The sequence below is a fragment of the Adiantum capillus-veneris genome, chromosome 13 (assembly GCF_014529385.1).
Source record: "Adiantum capillus-veneris isolate H3 chromosome 13, ASM1452938v2, whole genome shotgun sequence".
Taxonomy (NCBI): Eukaryota; Viridiplantae; Streptophyta; class Polypodiopsida; order Polypodiales; family Pteridaceae; genus Adiantum; species Adiantum capillus-veneris.
The window spans coordinates 142,520,454-142,542,400 of record NC_140943.1 but is presented as its reverse complement, the minus strand read 5'-3'; the positions used below and the strand labels follow the sequence as shown (position 1 = coordinate 142,542,400).

General features: G+C 44.8%; 1 protein-coding gene across 1 annotated transcript in view; it reads right to left on the bottom strand.

The window, feature by feature from the left end:
* Positions 1 to 20,732, bottom strand: part of LOC147444994 (vacuolar protein sorting-associated protein 9A-like) — a 90,089-nt gene extending 69,357 nt beyond the window's left edge. Inside the window, exon 1 of the mRNA XM_086527486.1 lies at positions 20,501 to 20,732. Within this exon, the coding sequence (XP_086383612.1) occupies positions 20,501 to 20,586 (86 nt within the window). The 5' untranslated portion in view covers positions 20,587 to 20,732. The remainder of the gene's footprint in view (positions 1 to 20,500) is intronic.
* Positions 20,733 to 21,947: the final 1,215 nt, after the last annotated feature.

Here is a 21,947-nt window from a genome sequence, read left to right as displayed (position 1 = left end):
CATAACACTGTCCGTGATCGGAATCTGAGCTGTCTGTAGACGAGTCCTCAGTAGAACTGTCAGTCTCTGGGCGAGATGTAGCCTTCTTCTTGCCCTTTCCGAAGCTTTGTTTCTTGCTTCGCTTTTTACCTTTTCTGTCTTCTTCGCTCGAATCTGAAGAGCTAGAAGAACTGTCAGAAGAAGAAGAAGAAGAAAAACTGGGTACTCCTTCAAATCGAACACGCTTCTTCTATTTCTTTGCCTTGTCAAATGTCGACCGACGACCCAAATATCCCGGGAAGTCAGTGCCTTTCTTCTACTTTTTGCCGTGCTTTTTGCCTTTCTTTTGCACGTCGAAAAGCTGAGCAATCCATGCATCAACCACGTTCTCCAGTTCCTTCTCCGTATATTTTCTTGGAGGCAGAAGGTTTCTTGAGAGCGGGTTTCGGGAGTGGTGTTGTGGTTCTCTGCCACTCCATCTGTACCTCTTCCAAAGAGGTCTGGTTCATATATTTTGCCATCTTCGGGTCCTTGGCAAAATTGAGCATCATCTTTGTTGCATCGCCTATCAATTGACGACGCTCCATCTCTTGCTGCTCCGCCTGAGTAGGCCTAGGCGGGCCATACTCTCTGTCTTAATCTTCGTTGTGATCCCAACCCGCATCTCCAGATGCAGAGGGAGTCGACTGATCATTGCCTGAAGCCATAGGTGCCGCGGAAAAAAAAAATCGGGGATCGGATTTCCCATAGAAGAGAAAACGGCCGTGCTCTGATACCACTGTAACAGACTTGGACACTCCAAGTCAAGAATCAACCGCGACAGCACCAAATAACCACTTCAAAACAAGTCACAGATCACAATAGATGTACACTGGCCCGGCGGAGTTCCGTGCCTAGAGATATTGGCCCCAAAGACTGGCGCCCCTTTCGGTATTTCTTTTTGTATTAATCAATCATCAAAGTACAAGAGAGCGGTTAGGGTTTCACTCTCAGACTCTGCGTCAAGATGCTCTGAGAAGTGAGACCCTCACCACTAATTTAAAGGTTACAAGGGATGCCCAAAAGCAGAGCCCCAAAAGCTTGAAAGCAAAAGCAGATTCTCTCTCTCTCTCAATGAGAGTCAGTAAAAAGCAAGTTCTCTTTTTCTCTTTCTTTCTCCCAAATCAAAGCGAACAGCTGAGATTTGCGTCGCTCAAAATTTCCCCAAAAAAAAAAAATAATAATAATAATATTCCGCCTCCACGATTTCCGGAAATTAGGGTTTCTAGCAAAAATTAGGGTTTGCATGAATTTTAGGGTTTCTGACAGAAATTAGGGTTTCTGACAGAAATTAGGGTTTCTGACAGAAATTAGGGTTTCTGTTGTCCGCCACGTCATCACTTTGTGACATGCTGATGAAGACCAAAAACGCTAGGCTGATGAGAGAGGGAAAACGCCAAGGTTGATGGTGCTTGAGAGGTTCTTACTGAGAAGGTGCCTGCTGAGCGGGGAGCTCCTGCTGCCTCTTCTGACATTTAGTGCTAACTTGGGTTTGCTTATTTACAAACTTAGCAAAATTTCCCTACCTACTTTTGTTGGAAATTCACTTAAAAATAATAAGTGAAAAATGTCAAAAATAGGAAAAATAGGCTAAATGCACTGGAAAAATCCCCTAATTGATTCTAATGGATTCTGATGGGAATACTGATGATCATGCTGTGTGCAACCAAAGGATATGCATCTACACTGAGTGACTGGGCATGCACGGTCTACGAATAGACTCACAAAAGTGTCAGATCACTTCTAATCTAGACTTACTGGACTGACTAAACCCTGATCATGCTGTAGCTTGTCCACGGACACATAGGGTTGGATATGTCACGTGACAATTGGATGCAAAGTGGATGGAGGAGGAGGACCTAGCAGATACTACTCAAATTTTGGAACTTTACCTTGAAGCATTCGGTTTTGAAGGAGAGGAGCTGGGAGCACATCGGAAGAGAGAGAGAAATACGCTCACACTCACACACACACACACCACCATAGCCACACACACACAAGTTGAAGAGGGAGAGCCAACACGTAGTGTGCTCCCTATTTATCTTCTCTATCTTATACACTAAGGCACAATACACATTGTACTTAGTGTTAGTGGCTCACACAAGTGTATAGCTGTACACTTAGGGTTAGTAGCAGTTAGTGATGGGCGGTCGGCCACATGGCCATTAAACCTAACATTCTCCCACTTGATGGCCAATGTGGGAGACCACAAGAATGGAAGAGAACCACTCTTTACCCAATGCCCATCGACTCACGACAGTGCTGAAACTGATGACTGGAGAGACTTTTAGTGAGTGCATCCGCTATGTTCTCTGACGTAGGAATCTTCACTAAATCAAGGCTCTTGTTTGCCGCGCATTCTCGACTGAAGTGATAACCCACATCAATGTGTTTCGTTCTGGAATGAAACACTGGATTGTTAGCCAAGGCAATAGCATTCTGACTGTCACAATGAAGATCTGGTGTACACTGCTCCAATCCAAGATCTTTCACTAGATGAGCAAGCCAAATAACTTCTTTGCATCCTCACTCAATGCAACATACTCTGCCTTTGTGGTAGAAATGGATGTACAGTCTTGAAGAACGGATCTTTAAGAAATAGCAGAACTAGCAAATGTGTAAAACCAACCTGTTGTTGATTTACAACTGTCAACACAACCTGCATAATCACTGTCTACAAATCCCTAAATGGATGACTCTCCACAACCATAGCATAATTGTCTATCTGCAATGCCACTCAAGTATGTGAGAATCGACTTGACAACATCCCAATGCTTTTTACCAAGGTTAGACATAAATCTGCTGACAACTCCCACTGCATGTGCAATGTCAGGTCTTGTAGCCACCATGGCATACATGAGACTACCACAAGCTGAAGCATGAGGAACCTTAGCCATCGCAGCTTTTTCCTCAGCAAATTTGGGACAGTCTTTCTTGCTAAGTTTCAAATATGCACGCAATGGAGTACTCAAGCCTTTCTTCTGCATGTTGAAACGATCAAGAAGAAAGGTACAACAACCTCTTCATACGGTCACGAGTAATGCGCATACCCAAAATGTGATTGGCTTCACCCCAATCTTTCATGTCAAACTGACTTTTCAGCTTGGTTTTCAAGTCAGCAATGTCCTTCTTGGAATGACCAACAATAAGCATATCATCTACATAAAGGATAAGCATAATAAGCTGTCCATTGGGTTATCTTTTCACGTAAAGACATGGATCCTCATTATTGCGCTTATAACCTAGAGAATGCATAAATGCATCAAACTTTTGATATCATTGTCTAGATGATTGCTTCAAGCCATAAAGACTTTTCAGAAGCTTACAGACCAAATGTTCCTTGCCCTTTAGCACAAACCCTTCAGGTTGCTGCATATAAATCTCTTCCTCGAGATCACCGTGTAAGAAAGCTATAATGACATCCATTTAATCAAGCTCCATATCTTCAATGGCAACCAAAGCAAGCAACATTCTCTATATGGTCATCTTGACCACTGGAGAAAAGATTTCCTGAAAATCGACACCATATTCTTGCTTGAAACCTTTGGCCACTAAACAAGCCCTCTTCATAGCATGTTTCCATTGAGCCTTATCATTGGCTAGCATAGCCTCTTTGTAAGAAGAAGACTCACCACTATCTGTCAGCAAAACAAAATCCACACCTGGAACAAAACGTTCTGGCGGATGTGAAACTCTTTGAGATCTCCGCGATTGATCAAAACTCGTACTAGCCTGTGTAGTATGTGGCTTGGGAGTTGTCTGGACAGGAGGTGATACATCGGAAAACATCACTTTCCGGAATTCAACCTCTTTCACTGGCTGTCTATGCATCTTAGTTTCATTAAAGACAACATCATTGCTACAGATTATTGATCGACTTTCCGGGTCCCATAAACGATAGCCAAATCGACCATCTATACCATAGCCAATGAAGATGCATTTCCTGGACTTAAGATCTAGCTTAGCACGCAACTCCTTGGGTACATGTGCATAAGCTTCATAGCCAAATGTGCGGAGTTTTTCATAAGACAATTTATGTCCTGACCATGACTCCAAAGGTATACGAAACTGTAATGAAGCATGTGGTGATCTATTGATCAAGTACACGGCTGTGTATAATGCTTCAGCCCAAAACGCTTGCGATAAAGTAGCATGTGATAGCATAGTTATAATCCGCTCTTGGATAGTCCTATTCATTCATTCCGCAACACCATTTTGTGCAGGGGTATAAGGAGATGTAAACTCACGCTTAATTCCCCTACTTGAACAGAAGTCTATAAACTCTTTGGAGACATATTCTCCACCATTGTCTGAGCGCAAAGCTTTCAACTTATGTTCAGACTGAGTTTCAGCACTAGATAAGAACTTCTTGAAGCAAGAAAAAGTCTCATCTTTAGACTTCATGGCGTACACCCAAACATGCCGTGTTGCATCGTCAATAAATGCAACATAATAGGACGTATCACCATGGGATTTAGAGGGCATAGGCCCACATAAATAACTATGCACAAGCTCTAAGGGTTTTCTTTCTTTGTCAAAAGAATATGTACAATGTGTCCGTGTTTGCTTTCCATATTGACAGTGCTCACAAAGACGGTAAGTAACCCAAACGAGAGAGTGTCTCCATTCCCTTCTTTGACATATGTCCTAACCGGCTATGCCACAAAGCAACGGTTGGCAGCTTGGTTACAGAAAGAACGTTATCAGATACATAAAGAGGATAAAGTGAACCAACTTTAGAACCATGGGCTATAATAAGATGACCCTTTGCAACACGCCAAGACTGCTGATGAAAAGTGACTTTGTAACCCAAGTCATCAAGACGTCCAATCGAAATCAGATTGCGTGTCAAGGCTAGAACATGACGCACATTATGGATGATAAACTTCACCCCATTTGCCATAACTATGGCAATATCACTTACACCAACAATGTCACAAGAGTAATTGTCACCAAGTGTAACAGAGCCAATGGTTTCCTCGTATGTAGTAAACCAATGCCTATGAGGTGTGACATGCAACGAAGCACCCAAATCAAGAATCCATGTATGGGATACTTCACCACTAACAAGGAGTTCAGTTCGCATAGAACTCTGCAAAGATAGAGTTTCCTGTGCATCATAAAAGACATCATTATTTTCAGTCAACATATGAATGTCTTGCGCATCATTGTCATCCTGAACTAAGTTCAGTTCTTTAATCTTAACCGAACTCTTTGGTTTCTCCATAATCTTTGCCTTTACCTTTGCCCTTCTCTTTGTTACACTTCCAAGCATAACAATCTTTTTTTATGTGACCAAACTTATCACAATAATGGCATTGAACATTGCGCCGACCACGAGACTTTGATCTACCCTTTGATGCATCTCTATTGCCCTCTTTCTTGGACTCACGTTGCGAAGAACGGCCCTTACGTTGCTTATCATCCCTTTGCACATAATGAGCTTCGCCATAATGCGATCTAGTCATGGTCTTCCGACGCATCTTCTCTGAAAAAGTGTATTCGCAATATTTTAGCGTACCATTAGGAGCAAAGTTACTAACAGCTATGCAAAAGATATCCCAAGAGAGAAGTAACGAACAAAGCAAAAAGATTGCTTTCATCTCATCATCAATGGCCATGCGCTGTGTACGAATCTAGGTAAAAAGAGAATCAAAATCATTGATATGACTGACAACGCTAGCTGACTCCTTCATACGAAGGTTGAAAAGTTTTTGCATCAAGAAAACCTTATTGCTAGTCATAACCTTTTCGTAAGTGTCGCATAATTTCTATCATAAAGCATGAGCAGTCTCGCATTCTAACACTGAAAAGTACACCAACTCACCAAAGTGCAGTCTTATCGTAGACCTGCATCATCAAGCTCCTCCCACTGAACCTCAGTCATGTGCATTTCTTCAGTTCTAGCCGCATAGGCAATAGGCAACTTTTGCTTCTTTTGGACAAGCACATCATGCATTTGGTTCTTCCAAAGCTGAAAATTAGTGCCATCAAACTTCTTTATGTCATAAATGTCACGGTCTTTGCTAGTAGACATGGTGACAAAACTACCAAAAGATTGTGAAAAAATTTCGACAAAGTCTCCTTTGTATTTGGGACTATGTCAACCAAAATACGAGACAAAATGACCAAGTATGTCACTCACAAAGCATAAAAGAGGGCAATGCCTCTCCAAAGCACACTGTATAAAGACTAACTGAGGTACATAAACTGTCAAACTGACCATAGACCGCCAACTCGACATCAAAAGCACTTATACCACTCTATACATGTCCTATGGCGAGGCCTCGTAAGGGATGCTCCAACTACCTGTATCACCGAAGATATCTCCACATTTGAGAATACCCCAGCTCAATGAAAACCTCACGCTATCAACCCTCAACAATGTAGGTTATGCAACAAAACGCATAGCCAAAGTCTCAGAATGGCTATCTTCCGGACAAAGTCTCAAAAAATGGTCGGGACTGCCGTACTAGCCAAAAGAAGGCTCCACAAAAGCGTGCAATAGCAGTATCCACAAAAACATATAAGTCTGTCACGACGCTCAAATAGGGGTCAAAAGCATGTGCATGCAAAGAAAAATCCGTGCGGGGAGTCAAACCGCTCTCAAAAGAGCTCAAACACTATCAAAAGTGTCAACATATGCATGTACGCACAAACAACTGCTCCCACTGGAACCAGAGTATCGCAAGACGAAATGACTACAGCATTTCGGTCTCATAAATCTCTATAGACATGATTGCAATAAGGATTAGTTAATCGGGCATCTGTGAGGTCCGGAATGAATCTAGATGCGATTACTAAATACGTTGCCGATTAATCATGGTTTGAGATTTGGAATGAATGTGAATGTGATTTGTCATGTGATGTCCTGTGATGTCAAGTGATATCCTGTGATGTCCGGTGATATGACTGTCGTTTTGTACAAGTGCTAGATGTGTTGTGTCTAGTGCGTCGGTACTAACAGTCAGTGTCTACTAAGACAGTTTATGGCCTCTATCTATTTTGCAAGCGTAATCGAGGGCGATTACAATTCTTTCAAGAGCAGGGTATGTTACAAACTGGTGACGTGGCAGGCCCCCGAACACACACTACTGACGTGGCAAGCCAACGGGAAATGCGGCAACAAGCTGACGTGGCAACAAGTCCCCGAAAAACGCACCGACAAGCTGACGTAGCAGGCCGTACGGACCTCCGCAATTTCCGTTGATATGCTTACGTGGCAGTGTACGGATTTTCGGAAATTACGCTGCTGCTTTTGGGCTGGCTGAATTAGCATTGAAAGCTTTTGGGACAGATTGCTTTTAATTTTTAAAAGCTTTCGGGGCTTTGCTTTTGGGGCATCCCTAATAAGAATAAATAAGTCCAAGGGCCTCATTACTCGGGGCATCTGGACGCAGAGTTTGAGTGTGAGTTCCCGCGGGCTCTTGTACTTTGCACACAGATTAGTATAAAAACAAATTCCGAAAGAGGCACCAATCTTTGGGGCTAATACCTCTTGGCACGGAACTAAGTCGGGCCGTGTCGTCTTTTGTGAACTGTTTTAAAGTGAATCTCTGCTGTGTCGCGGTAGAATCTTAACTTGGGGTGTCCAAGTTTGTTACATAGCTCCATCATGCATGGTATTGACTAAATACCACGACATCCCTACTAACCTCGTGAGTGCCCAATAGTGGGTGTAGAACTAGGTATTAACGTATGCTCCCACACACACCACACGCGCACACATGAAGAAACTTAAAGCATAAATGAAAAAAATAAAGCAAGAAATGGTCAAGTGTCACGTGACACATCCAGCCTTATGTGTCCGTGGACAAACTACAGCATGATCAGGGTTCAGTTCAGTCTAGTCAATCTAGAATAGGAAGTGATCTGGCACTTTTGTGTTTTTGTTTTGTTTTCGGAGTCGGGTAGGGCACGCCCGGCCGCTCCCCTCATACACCAAAAAAGTATACAAGAAGAACGACCAGGACTATGCACCCACAAACCGAAGGCAGACGCTTTTGTCACTAGTTTCCTCTGGACTACGAGAGTCCAGAATTATCTACACTCTTAGGGCCATGACTAATCCCTTGAGAGACCCATTTCGCCAACTTGATTTGGGCGTGACAGCGACCAAGTACCTCTGTTCAGAGGCCCAGGTACTGCGGGACTTGCTTCGGTCTTCCCTTTGGAGTTGCCTCCTCCAGGTAACTTATCACTCACCTCACTAAACTGCCTTTGAAACCCGACGGTTTTCCCCTAGGAAATGCCATACCCACTTAGAAGGGCGTCGGCTCATTGGTGGCGTCCGCTAAGGTTGGTGGTGTCTCCCGTTTGCACCTCCCAACCCCTTTTAGGTGAAGTTGACCCCCCCGGGGGGGAATGGCACTTGGGCGCTCTTGTAGCTCATCTGGCTTCGCTCGGGGAGAATTACGTCATTTCCCCTGAAAGGGATCGGATTCAAAGTAACAGCGTAGGAAGGGGAGCATTATCTCCCCATCCACCTATGCAGAGCACCCAAATACCGGGGTACAACTTCACCGAGGAACTTCGCCACAGGCACGTGCCCTGCGGTTCCGTCCCTCGAGTGCGGATCACGGCGTACCTAGAAGGGCATCCGCTTCCCGCGAGCCTCCCCACCAAGGAGGATAACGGTCCTTTCTTCAGGGTCCAACGAAGGGTCGATTACGTTGAAGGTGGAGCTGAATCGGTTTAGCCAACGTCCCCTGGCTTCATCAACCGTCGAACAGTTCATCAGCAAATGCGAAAGCGAACGACCCTCTAACTGGGAGCGGAGCACAGCGTGCAAATGCTGTGTCCACGCATGTAACTATCAGCCAGTTTGAGCCCACCTACTCTCGCGAGAGCCAGCATTCTCTCCTCCTTCCTATTCACTATAGTGCTCCTATTGAGCTGCAGCAGGTATCCACGTGTTTGTTCAAAGCCGACCTCCTTATAGGACTCCACGCCAGGCACGAATGCCTCTCGTCCCACTTGTCCCATGCGTGGTAGCGAAGCTAAAGTCAGCCATTGGGATATACTTATTCATCCAGTTCTGGGTTCTTATCGTCCAAGTCCACTTCTTGAACGGTTGGTTCTTAGGCTTCTTGTTTACCAAGATGAAACCGAGCGGTACTTGTCAAAAGCCCTTGCTCGTTGTCCTCCACAAAAGGCAGGTACGGGTGGTATGTTAAACTCGTAATGGAGAGTTGCCGTCCCTACAGAGGTTGACCTTGCTCCCTTTCTGAGTAACATTCGCATTCCGGTGGCGACGAGGCGCTACAGAGAGTGAAGGTGTCACGAGGACGTGGCAGTTATTAACCATGTCACAGAGATGTGGCAACTGCTAACCTTGGTTGTTGGTTTCTTTCCAATGGGGTTTATTTTATTTGTTTAAGACCCTCTTCTTGAAGTAGCAAACGGTCGGACATTGTATGGCCAATGTGAACGGTAGATTCACCCGCAGACGGGAAGTGGTCGGCACTGGAATTCGTATGGTAAGAAGATGTCTAGGCTCAAAGCAAGATCATATAGGTCCCCCCGTCGCACTTAGCAAGTTGGTGGATACTAGGAAGTGAACTCAATTAAGGCGTAAAGTCAAGGTGGGACTTCCAACAAAAAGTATCCGACAGTTGGGCCACATTGCATTTTTGGATACGGTCCCAATGAGGATAGATGGTCAGAAGACCAGTGGAAGCCCAACGGAAGCATCTCCTAAAATTTAGGGAACTTCTATTTTGGGCCACGAAATGTGTTCGCGTCATTACCTTCGGTATGACTAGGGGAACACTTTACAACTCTGCCGCGAAGTCAACTGACGCACCAGTTGAGATATTTTTAGCAGGGAAAGCCCAAACTCGGAAACTGGGCGACGTGTCAGCTTGTGAGCGATTCTGCCACTCTGGGAGGCAAAAACGAGCTGCATATCATCAAAGGGGGCGCCATTTTCAGCCACAGGCGGATTGTAACAGGTACAGAAGCTATGGAATGCTTACCTTGCCCTCTATGCACAGTATGGTGACGGGAGTGATGCCCCGCACGCTACATACTGCTCTCTTTCTCCCCTACGTGCAGTTATGTGATGCCCCACAAGAGGGCTACTCATTTGACTGATGTACAGTTGTGTGGGTTCATGCTTTTGTGCTGAGGCAAGAGCCTCCTTGAGCAGGAACAGGGGTAGCTAACTGCTGCTCCAAAGCAGGCACTGGTGAGGGTCATAACCTCACCGTACAGGTGCAAAATCAGCGCTGTGTATGCGCTGTAATTTGACTGTTTTTCAGCCATACGGACACCAGGATCATTGGGAATCGTGCCCCACTGGCAAAGGACAGTTAGGGGACTGTTTGGGGCTGAAAACAGGGCAAAAACCAGTAAATACAGCGTGCTGAATTTACTGTTTTTGGACAGGAATCAGAGGGTATACGACAGTGCAAGCGAGTTCCAGCAGGGGAATCGGTTTCGCGCAAGTTTTGGGGCTGTTATGCTGCCGAAATTTGGCCAAATCAAATGGTATCTAGGTGGATACACGTGAAGGATTCCCAGGACCTTACCTTGTAATTTACCCTCCTAAAGAATAAAGAAATACCGAAAGGGGCGCCAATTTTGGGGCCTACAGGTTGTCGGCGTCTGCTCGGAGCATTCTAGCTTCCGAGCCGTGTGTGTATTCAAGTGTTAACTCCCGTCGCAGGTTCTCTTTGCAAAGTGCTCTGTGTGTGTGTATAAAGTAAAGAATTTCGGGTGAAAGCCAACACCTACCGCCCTACGGGCCGGTTACATGGTTCCATTGCCGGGATATCAATCACTTTTTCCTCAAAGAGTGAGCCTGGATTGTTCAGGGTAAAGACACACATTGCAAGAACGCGGGGATTACACTATGGCCGACAAGGGGAAGGGAATTATGGAAGAGGGTTCCTCTCCAAAGGACAGGCAGGAGATTCCTATGGTTTTTGAGATTGGCGAGAGCTCACAGCCACGTCAGTCTGTACCTCCTGTCAACGTGAATGTCCCTCCAGTAGTACAGGGCTTTATGACAGGGCAACTCGAGGATGATGCGTTTAAAACTCAGTTAGTTGCCGCAGTGAATGTCTTTTCGCAGCTGGTGCAGAATCCGAGGTTTATGGAATTCTTGCAAGCGCCACCAGTGCAACATCAAAATAGGCAACCTACGCCGCGTACGGAGCTTGTTGAAGCTCAAGCCCAGGTACTTCATGAGGCGCAGGAGGAAAGGGAACACTCGCATGTTGCGGAGTCGGGGGCTCCAAAGCAGGTTCCTCCCGTGCTTGAACAGGTGGCTAGAACGCCTATTCCACAGGTTATGCCAGTTCAGCCCGCCACCTTTCAGAGCCAGCATGCTGTCTTGAATGGACAGGGAGCTGGATACCAGGCTATGCACTCAGTTTTTCCACCACCCACGGTACATCCTGGGTATTTCGGGGGTGGATCAGTGTTCCAAAGTATGGCTGGTTATGCGTCTGGAAGTCAGCCGTACCTGCCAGGAACAGTGTTCGGGGGTATGCAAGGCATCATGCCAAACCCCATGTATGGTACTATCGGCATACAGCAAGGTTTCCACGGCAACCAGGGCCAGTTTGGGGTGCCACAGGGTCATTTTGGCATGGCTGGTTTTTCTGGACAGCAGCCAGATATCGCACCTCTGACGCAAAATGTGAATGGCCAACACGTGCCGATCATGCCTACTACAGTGCCCATGTTGCAGACCATCCCGTATGACAACTTGGGGGCACTAGAGAAGCCGAAGGCTTACAAAGAAGGTGGTGCAGCGGTAAAGTTCAGTACCTTCAGTGGTTTCGAGGATAAGACAAAGGCACTCACTTTCCTCCAGCAGTTTGATACAGCTTATGCGGGAGGGAATTTTACAGAGGCCTCGAAGGTCAGGAAAGCTGCCACTTTCTTAAAGGACAATGCGCTTACATGGTGGACGACATTGTTAATGCAAGGACAGGCACCCGCCACTTGGGTTTCCTTCAAGCAAATGTTTGCATCTGCTTGGCTATCAAATGAATTTGAAGCCGATGTCTTGACAGATTGGCACCAGCTTACGGCAGCTTCGTGCAAGAGCTTGCTGGAGTACAATAGGAGGTTTTGTAAAGTATTACTCTCAGTGACCTCCTACAGATTTGTGCCATTGACAGAGCAGATAGAGAAGTATTGTTGTGGGCTGCCTAAAGGGCTTCGCGATTACTGTACAAAGAACAGAGTGGCTACCCTTACTCAGCTTATGGAAGTTGCGAACACTGGTCTTGCCCTGTTGAAAGGAGAGGACAGTGGATTTCCGAGCAGTGATAAAGGAGGGCAGCAAAAGAAAAATTCAGCGAAGAAGCCCTTTGTGAAGACGGCTCCTGATGCGTCACAGGGGTCAGAAAAGGCCACCAAGGACAAGGATTCAGCTGGGACTTCTGGAGCGCAGGCAAAGAAACAGAAAAGGAAGCCTTTTGTGCGCAAGTCGCTCGAGGAAAAGAAGGTCCTAATGGCTGAGAACAAATGCTTTATATGCGAGCAGCCTGGTCATATTTCTATCAATTGTCCACAAAGGAAAAGGCCAGCTGACTCAGAGGATAAAGAAGACCAGAAAGGCAAGAAGCCAAAACCCACGGCAGGTTTAGTGCCAGACATGGTGGGTGACAGACCCAGCACAGATGCCAGTGAGTTATGCAGGGCATGGGGTAAAGTTAGGGATCAGACGGCACTCATCTTCTTTGATCCAGGTGCCAAAGCCAACTTTATCTCACCAGAGTTAGCTATGAAGCTCGGCATCAAAGCTGAAGAGATGGGGTACACAGCAGAGGCAGGGTTGGCATGTCCTGGCCACTCAGAGTGTGTTACTCCCATCATTGGAAAACTGCGTCTGCATATTCAGTCGTATGTGGACACTAAAGAGTTTTACATCATGCCGCTGGAAGGTTGTGACGCCTTGTTGGGGATCCCGTGGATGTTCCGAGTGCATGGAGTCTTGGATGCCTACAACAAAAAGATCACTGTACAGCATAGGGGCAAAACTCACATCTTGGATGTAAAGCTTAAAGGAGAGACAGTCCCTATTGTATCTGCTTCTGCTATCACTTCTGTAATAAAGAATCATCTTTCTGTGTACTTGATTTTTGCACGTGATGTCTCAGATAGGGATCAGTCAAATTTATCTGTGTTAGATAAAGAAAGGTCAGCATTTTTGCAAAAGTTTAGTGACTGTTTTTCTGATTCATTACCGTCGCAATTGCCGCCAGAGAGACCTGAGGACCATCGGATAGATTTGGTGCCAGGGTGTAGCCCACCAAATAAACCTCCCTACAGGGTTAGTGCGGCGCAGCAGAAAGAGATTATGGGCCAAATTGAGGAGTTATTAGAGAAGGGGCTTATCCAGCCTAGTTCTTCACCTTTTTGCTCCCCAGTGCTCCTAGTGCAGAAGAAGGATGGCTCATGGCGCATGTGAATTGATTACCGTGCGTTGAATAAGAATACCATCAAGAATAGATTTCCTATTCCTCGCATTGATGATATTCTCGATCGTTTAGAGGGTGCTGCAATTTTCAGCAGGATAGACCTTAAGAGTGGGTACCATCAGATTCGTATAAGCCCAGAGGATGTGCACAAGACTGCGTTTAGAACGACATTTGGTCTTTATGAGTTTCTAGTGATGCCGTTTGGGCTAACAAATGCTCCTGCCACGTTCAACAGAATGATGGACCGGATTTTCCGCTCGCATCAACAGTTTGTTGGAACGTTCTTCGATGACATGATAGTGTATTCGAAGAATGAAGAGGAGCATAGGCGTCACTTGACCATTGTGTTCGAAGAGCTGCGCAGTCACAGGTTACTTGTCAATCCTAAGAAAAGTGAATTCTTCCTCGAAGAGATCCACTTTCTGGGCCACATAGTCTCAAAGGATGGTGTAAGAATGGATCCCGCAAAGGTCGAAGCTATCAAGACATGGCCAGACTTGAAGACTGTGCACGATGTTAGAAGCTTCTTGGGATTGTGTTCCTACTATAGAAGGTTTATCAGAAATTTTGCAAAGATAGCATCGCCTCTTCACGCATTGCAAAAGAAAGAGGTCACTTTCAGATGGACCCAAAAGGAGATTTCAGCTTTTAGTCTCTTAAAGGAAAAGTTGACTTCAGATCCAGTTATTGTTTTGCCAGATCTCAGAAAGTCATTTGTGGTCCAATGTGACGCGTGTGGCAGTAGCATCGGAGCAGTGCTAATGCAAGATGGACGGGTAGTAGCCTATGAAAGCCGAATTTTGCAAGGGCCAGAGAGGACTATGCAAGTCTATGAGAAAGAGCTCTTGGCCGTGATTCATGCGCTTTCTAGCTGGAAGCACTACCTCTTAGGTGCTGATTTTGTTGTCCAAACAGATCATCAGACCTTGCGATACTTCTTGACACAGTCAAAGTTATCCGAAAAGCATATGCGATGGGCAAACATTCTTTCCATGTTCCACTTCCAGATTATGCATGTGGAAGGCAAGAAGAATGTTGTGGCTGATACGTTATCAAGAAAGCCACAAATTTCAGCTGTGTCAATTCCTTATCATCATGAGTTAGATGACATGAAGGAACAGTATATTGCTGATGAAGATTTTGCAAGGATCTTTGAACAGTTACAAGAGGGGCAACATCACGAGCACTACCTCCTCAGAGATGGTTTTATGATGATGCATGGCAGACTTTGTGTCACTAGGCCACTGCGACATAAGGTCATGGAAGAGAGTCATGTCCCACCGTATGCAGGGCATCGTGGCATTGATGCAACAGTTAAAGCGGTAGAGACGTTCTTCTATTGGCCTACCTTGAGGAGAGATGTGGATGCCTTTGTGCGAGCATGCATAGTTTGCCAAAAGGTCAAGTTTGACAGGCAAAAGGCACCAGGGTTGTTACAACCACTGCCGATTCCGGATAAGCCATGGGAAAGCATTGCTATGGACTTTATCTTTGATCTTCCAAGGACACCAACAGGGAATGATGGTATATGGACCATTATCTGCAGGTTCAGCAAGCAGGCCCATTTTATCCCTGTCAGGAAGAAGATAAAATCTGATCAGATGGCACGCTTGTTCATGTACAATGTGTTTAAGTACCATGGTATGCCACAATCGATTATCAGTGATCGTGATCCTCGCATGACCAGTTTGTTCTGGAGAGGATTGTTTGAGAACATGGGTACTACGCTCAAGTTCTCGTCTTCGTTTCATCCACAAACTGATGGACAGTCAGAAGAGGCCAATTCTACTGTCTTAGATCTGCTGAAATGCTGTGTGTCAGATAATAAGGGCAAGCGGGAACAGTATTTGCCTACGCTTGAGTATGCGTACAATAATACAGTGCATTCGTCTACTGGCAAAGCACCTTTTGAAATTGTTGAAGGCGGCAAAAAGGTTCCTCCCATTTTGCATACAAAGGACAAGATCTTTGAGGCAGATCGATATGTTGAGAACTTGGATGAGATGTATAAGAAGATTAAAGTTGCCTTGGAGAAGACTCAGGCAAAACAGAAAAAGGCTGCTGATCGTCACCGTCGTGAATTGCTACTATCACCTGGTGATTGGGTTCTTTTAAGGTTCGAAAAGGTAAGGTTAAAGAAGATGAAGGGTAAGGAACGGCTGTTTCCTAAGCTCAGCATGCGTTACTATGGGCCTTTTCAAGTGCTTGACAAGATCAGCGATGTGGCTTACAGGCTGAAATTGCCTGATGCGTGGAAGATTCATAATGCGTTTCACGTGAGTCTTCTAAGACCCTTCGTGGGTGATGTGCCAAAAGATATGCCAGTTGAGGATCAGCCAGAAGTTGAGGAACTTGATGAGATCCTGGTATCTAAGCAAGTTTTGGCACATAAGGACAGAAAAGTTAAAGGACAAGTTGCAAGACGCTATTTGGTGAAGTTCAAGAACTATCCGCCTATGGATGCAAAGTGGATGGAAGAGCATGAACTGTCAGAGTCACCAAATGTATTACAGCTTTACCTTGAAGCCTTTGGGTTACAGCCTACTTATGCCCCAACCCAACGTGTGCAAAGGAGGGGTAATGATAGAGCTAGTACATCAAATGTACATATGAATTCAGTGCCATAGATGGAAATGGCAAAAGTATGAAGGCCTCATTAAGTCATTTGTATCTATGTATGTTACGACCTTTCTTGCGGATACATGCGATGATAAAAGAGTGTTAATAGCACAAGATCATCAGTGGCGTGTATTTATGGTATGCAATCGAGGACGTTTGCGATTTCAAGAGGGGGGTATGTCACGAGGACATGGCAATTATTAACCATGTCACAGAGATGTGGCAACTGCTAACCTTGGTTGTTGGTTTCTTTCCAATGGGGTTTATTTTATTTGTTTAAGACCCTCTTCTTGAAGTAGCAAACGGTCGGACATTGTATGGCCAATGTGAACGGTAGATTCACCCGCAGATCACAAGGTATACAAAGATTTGGCTACCAGTCAACCACAAGCCAACTACAACTACACCAGACCTGCATGAAGATCTCAACATCTCAGTAGGACCTAAAGCTCAACAAATTCCACAAAGGAGTTACAAAGGTCATCAAGAGGTTTGGATTCCTAAGTCTTCCAATGCTCCAAGTCAAAAGCCAGAAAGCCTTTGTAAACCTTGCCAAACCCTCCGAGTCCAAGCACCGTAGCTTCATCAAAATTGTTTGTAGCTTCCAAACGAGAACAAAGCAAGACAAGCAATGAACGACCGACACATGAAAGAGATGTTGCGACTCTTTTCTCAAGTTCAGGCACAGATGCAAGAGATTTGGGAAAAAGAGACTCTCTCAGTCTCTTCTTCTCCCAAGCATGACACACATGATTTGCATGATGATGATTTGAATGACAATGATAAGCATGATGATTTGCATAATCAAGATGTGATCTCTCACAAGCATGATGATTTTCATGATGATCAAGATGTGATTTCTCACGAGCATGATGATTTGCATGAAGATAATGTGATTGTTCACAAGGATGATGTGTTAGTTGATACTTTCTCTAGTGAAGCTAACCTCATTGCATATTCAATCAGTCACGAAGAACCGATCTTGGCTCTCAAGCCTAGGTCCACATAACCCCCTCAGGAAGAACCGATCTTGGCTCTCGAGCCTAGGTCTCAAGAACCCTCACAAGAAGTATTATGTGTTCCCATGATTAGTACGCACGCATTGCACGAGTGTTTCATTCGTGATCGTTTCCTGTATTTTAGTCAGCGTCCTTATGTGATCCCTTTTGCTTGGCATGACATATTGTACGTTGAGCACGTTTCATTCATGAATGAGCACGAATGTATGCGGATTGTTCATGAAAAGCTAAAAAGTAAGTATGTAAGGAAGTCACATTCCATGTCTCTTCCTTGGCATGACACATTCGTAGAACGAGCACAAGAAAGTATGAGCACCAAGCATGGGCATTTCCGTTGTGAATTGCCAGCGTTGATTGATTTGGATCAGAATGACAAGATTCGATCTCATTGTTTGCGAGTGTGTGGTGAACGGGTTCGCACTCCGTCTCTTTGTTCATCTACATTGCATGCACAGTCTTTTAGGAAGACAAGATTTTTGCCACTCACTTTACATGGAATAGGTATGTTCATGGTTTTGTGTTGGAAATGGTTTCAGGAATTTTCAGCCATGGAGATTCTTGAAGAAGAAAGGTGCATGACTCTAAACGAAGTCGAAGCATTGAAGGAGCCACAGTAGACTGTCGCTTTCGGTGCGGCCCAAAGAAGCAAGCGTTGTAGACCTTTATAAAGTTGAAGTATCGCATGACCCACGCATCAGAGTGGGCCGGCGAAGAGTCCTTCACAGGATTCCGGATGCTATTGGCGATCTCCCTCGACGCCATACAGTTCGGTACCAGTACCTCACTTTGAAAAGGAGGGGATGTCACGTGACACATCCAACCTTATGTGTCCGTGGACAAGCTACAGCATGATCAGGGTTCAGTTCAGTCTAGTCAGTCTAGAATAGAAAGTGATCTGGCACTTTTGTGAGTCTATTCGCAGACCGTGCATGACCAGACACTTAGTGTAGATGCATATCCTCTGGTTGCACACAACGTGATCATAAGCATTCCCATCAGAATCCTTCAAGGGAATTTTCCAGTGCATTTAGCCTATTTTTCCTCTTTTTGACATTTTTCAATTATTATTTTTATGTGACTTTTGTTGGAAAGTAGGTAGGGCAATTTTGCTAAGTTAATATATAAGCAAACCAGAGTTAGCACTTTCTGGCAGAAGAGGCAGCAGGAGCACATGCTCAACAGGCAACTTCTCAGCAGAAACCCCAAGAGCCCTAGTGTTTTTGCTCCACAACATCAACCTAGCATTTTGGACCAGATCAACCAGTGTTTTTGGATCTTGCAGATTCCTGACGATAGCAAGAAGCAGATCAGCCCTAGCGTTAGCAAATTTCAGCAGCCGGACAATTTTCAGCCCTAGCATTTTTGGTTTGTAGAACAACCTCAACGTTTTTGCAGATCATCGCGACAGAATCAGCCATAAGACCAGCGTTTTTAGTTTCAGCCTTTAGCACTCGCGGAAGAACCCCCAAACCTCGCAGATCTCACCTTCCCGCAACAGATCCTCGCCGCACGGTCAAATTTCGCAAGGTTTACAGTTTCAGCCCGGAAAATGCAAATTTCAGCACTTGCGTTTTCAACGCGTCGTCGTCGCATCGTCGCCATTGACATCGTCACCGACATAGAGTCAGAATTCAGCAGATAAAGATTTGCAGATTTCAACCATTAGCATTTTCAAATTTCGGCCAGTCTCGTCGTCCTCCTCATCGTCGGCAAGTCCAAGCATTGTAGAGATTTGTGCAATCATAAGTAGACCGCTCTCGCCATAGAGAGTGGGGCCTTCGGAGGAGGGTTTTACAATGTCTCTGGTGTCGTATTCTCTTCTCTATCTCTCAGTCTCATGCACTTCCATTCACAGTGTCCATTCACTCTGTTTGTGTCCATTGCACTCTCTCACTAAAGGAACGGAAGGCTCTCCCTTCCGTAAGTAAAAGGAACCTTGAGCACAGTTCGGAGCACTCATCTTGAGCAAAGTTCAAACATTCATTCCGCTGCACCTTACATCAAGAGAGACGAGTTGATGCTACAATTAACAAGCACAGGAGCAACTTATCAACACCAAACAGCAAATTGCTAGAGAAGACAAATTTACAACAAGCATTGACTCACCAAGTGTTAAGAGGTAAATTCATCTAGCTCATAGCATTTTGGGAATGAAGTCATACTAGTGGTTAAAGAGAAGGAAAGAAAGGAGGGTATCGAGACTGAAGAAAGGATTGGAAGGCTCCCTTTGGGCTGGGATAGAGAACGTATTGTAGAGAAAATAAAGGAATCAAAATGGCTATCTATTGGACATAGATGTTCTCAAAGCACAACTCAGCAACGCAGTCCCGTTTGTAGACCTAGGAGACCCCTTCTCCATCATAGTAAACGATACACACACAAAGGTCTCATACATGGATAGATTTTACAAAGTAGCAATAATAATGCAAACAAAATCACTCCAAGGAACAAAGGTATAGATAGCAGATGAGCTGACGCCACTATAGCTTCAGAATTGGCTAAAGTAAAAGAGACAAGGAAGAATGGCAAGCGCAGAGGAGGCAAAGCAATTATTGAAGAATTTTGTACCCCACACCCCAAGGAGTGAACACATTTCCTATCTAGATTAGCTACTTCTCGTCTTTTGTATTGAAACCCCATTGTAGCCATACCTCCTAGGATTCCTAAGAGGTTTTTAAAAACACAGCATTGTATTTTTATTTTGTTCCCTTACGTCTTTATGGCATGGATACAAGAGATGTGAAAGAATCTCTCCTCCGACTTGGACATCTTACCATGAAACCATGCAACCTACTGAACTCGCACCTTCTCTCCCCAGGTGCCTACAAAAGCGTCTAAGCCACAAAACATTTGGACGATGCTTGAGAATGGGGGTATGCTAATGGATGCAGAGACGTGTGTGACTCAAATCTGTGTGTTAGAGGATGCAAAGCAGAAAGGTTTTCACCATGCTATTGCTCATTGTAAGACATGAACCCAAGAGATTTAAACCTACTTGAATATAATAAATATTATTCTAGAGCAACAAGTTATGCAAAGAAAGATTAAGAGCTGCCCTTAATAACTACATCTACACCACAAGGCATTTTGACCAAACCCTTGAACTCGAGGTAGTCCCCCACACACAGCCTTGGGAGAACCGGTATCAATGTAGAAGTACATTTCAGAAATTTGAATTAGGTTGAAGGTCAGCTAGAATACTAAACTACTCAAATTTAATCAGAAATTCCTTGTCTTTAAAGCCCCAAGTTTTGGCAAGCAGCTACAAGCAATTCTCTCTCTCTCTCTCTCTCTCTCTCTCTCTCTCTCTCTCTCTCTCTCTCTCTCTCTCTCTCTCTCTCTGCCTGCCCCCGAGATTAGCGCATAAGAACTAACAGCTGAACCTATTGAAGCACGACGACGCACCTTTTAATAGAGCGCACAAGGTCTGCTGCAGCTGGATTTCGCATGCGATCCAGAAAGTCGTGAAAATCAACCGTCTCCATCTGCATGCACACGCGTTGCAGCTCGCTAGATCAATCAAGAGAAACTACATGACAGCGCTCGCTCGTTATGTGTGTATGGGTGCGCGCGCTCGCGCGTGCGAGTGTGTGTGTGTGTGTGTGTGAGAGAGAAAGAGAGAGAGAAGGCTGTGCAGTTCAACAGTGTAGGACTAAGACCAAATGCTGACAATGTAAATTTGGTAAATTCAAAGCAGGCAAAATGTGAATTCGAAGGCAGGCAAAATATAAATTCGGGAATTTGTCAAGGGCAAGCAAAATGAAAATCCGGGCCCAAGCCTCCCACCTCGCTCAGCAACCCAATGCCCTAACCACCCCACCCATTTGTGCTTCTTGAAAATAATGGAAGTCCACACGGTTTTGTAAATGAAGGCAAAATGTAAATTCGTGATTCCCCCAAGGCCCAAATGTCTTCGTCAAACCTGCATGTCGTACTCCTCTCCTAGCTCGACCAATAATGGATGAACAGGTTCGACCAGCCTTCACACAGCAGATGTCTTTTTGAGCCACACAGTGTGCCTTCAAGTTTTCAACAGGTGTCTTTACCTCTCATGATGCACATGCATGGTTCCTTCACCTACGCAGAGGCAACAACTGCCCCTCATGAACAGGTTTTTTAATCCTCTTTTTTAATCTACACATATACAGCCAGGTATGCCTATTCAACTCCCTCATCCAATTGGTCTGATCAAGAGCAGAACATTGTCAATTCACAAATGCTGCATGTTCATTCTCATCGGTAAGGTCATGTAGAGAGCTATGACAATGTTAAGGATAAAACTCTTGTTTTACAAGAGGATGAAAGACCTAGCACTAGCCAAGCAGCTCATGACGTTGAAGGACCTGAGGGTAGTCAACTTAAACATGATGATCAAGCCGAGGCTAATGAGACTGAGTGTTTGATCATAAATTGCACTGAATTAGATTCTTGGTTTACTCAATAACAAAACAGAGTTGTTATTGTGTTATGTCATGGACCGCGACCATCCCTTGAAGCTCTGAAAATGTGGTTTGCACAAAACTGGGAAAGCAGGAACATTTTCCCCTGGCATGTGCAATTTTTATCAAATAACTTTTTCTTCTTATGGTTATGAGGGTCAGTGGCCGATAAAAAACACTCCCATCTCACTTTTCAAGTGGTATAAGGGTTTTAACCCAAGAGGGGATAAACCCACTAAAATGTTGGAATTAGGGTTGCAGAGAAACACACACAGCTTGGAGAAGATGAAGGAAGCTCAAGGCACACAATAGAGAGTGTATAACTTAGTGTGCAATGGAAAGATGGATAGCCCTAGAGTGATGGGCGTATATACAATGCTCGGGGGGAAAAACCTCCTAAAAAGGAAAAAAAT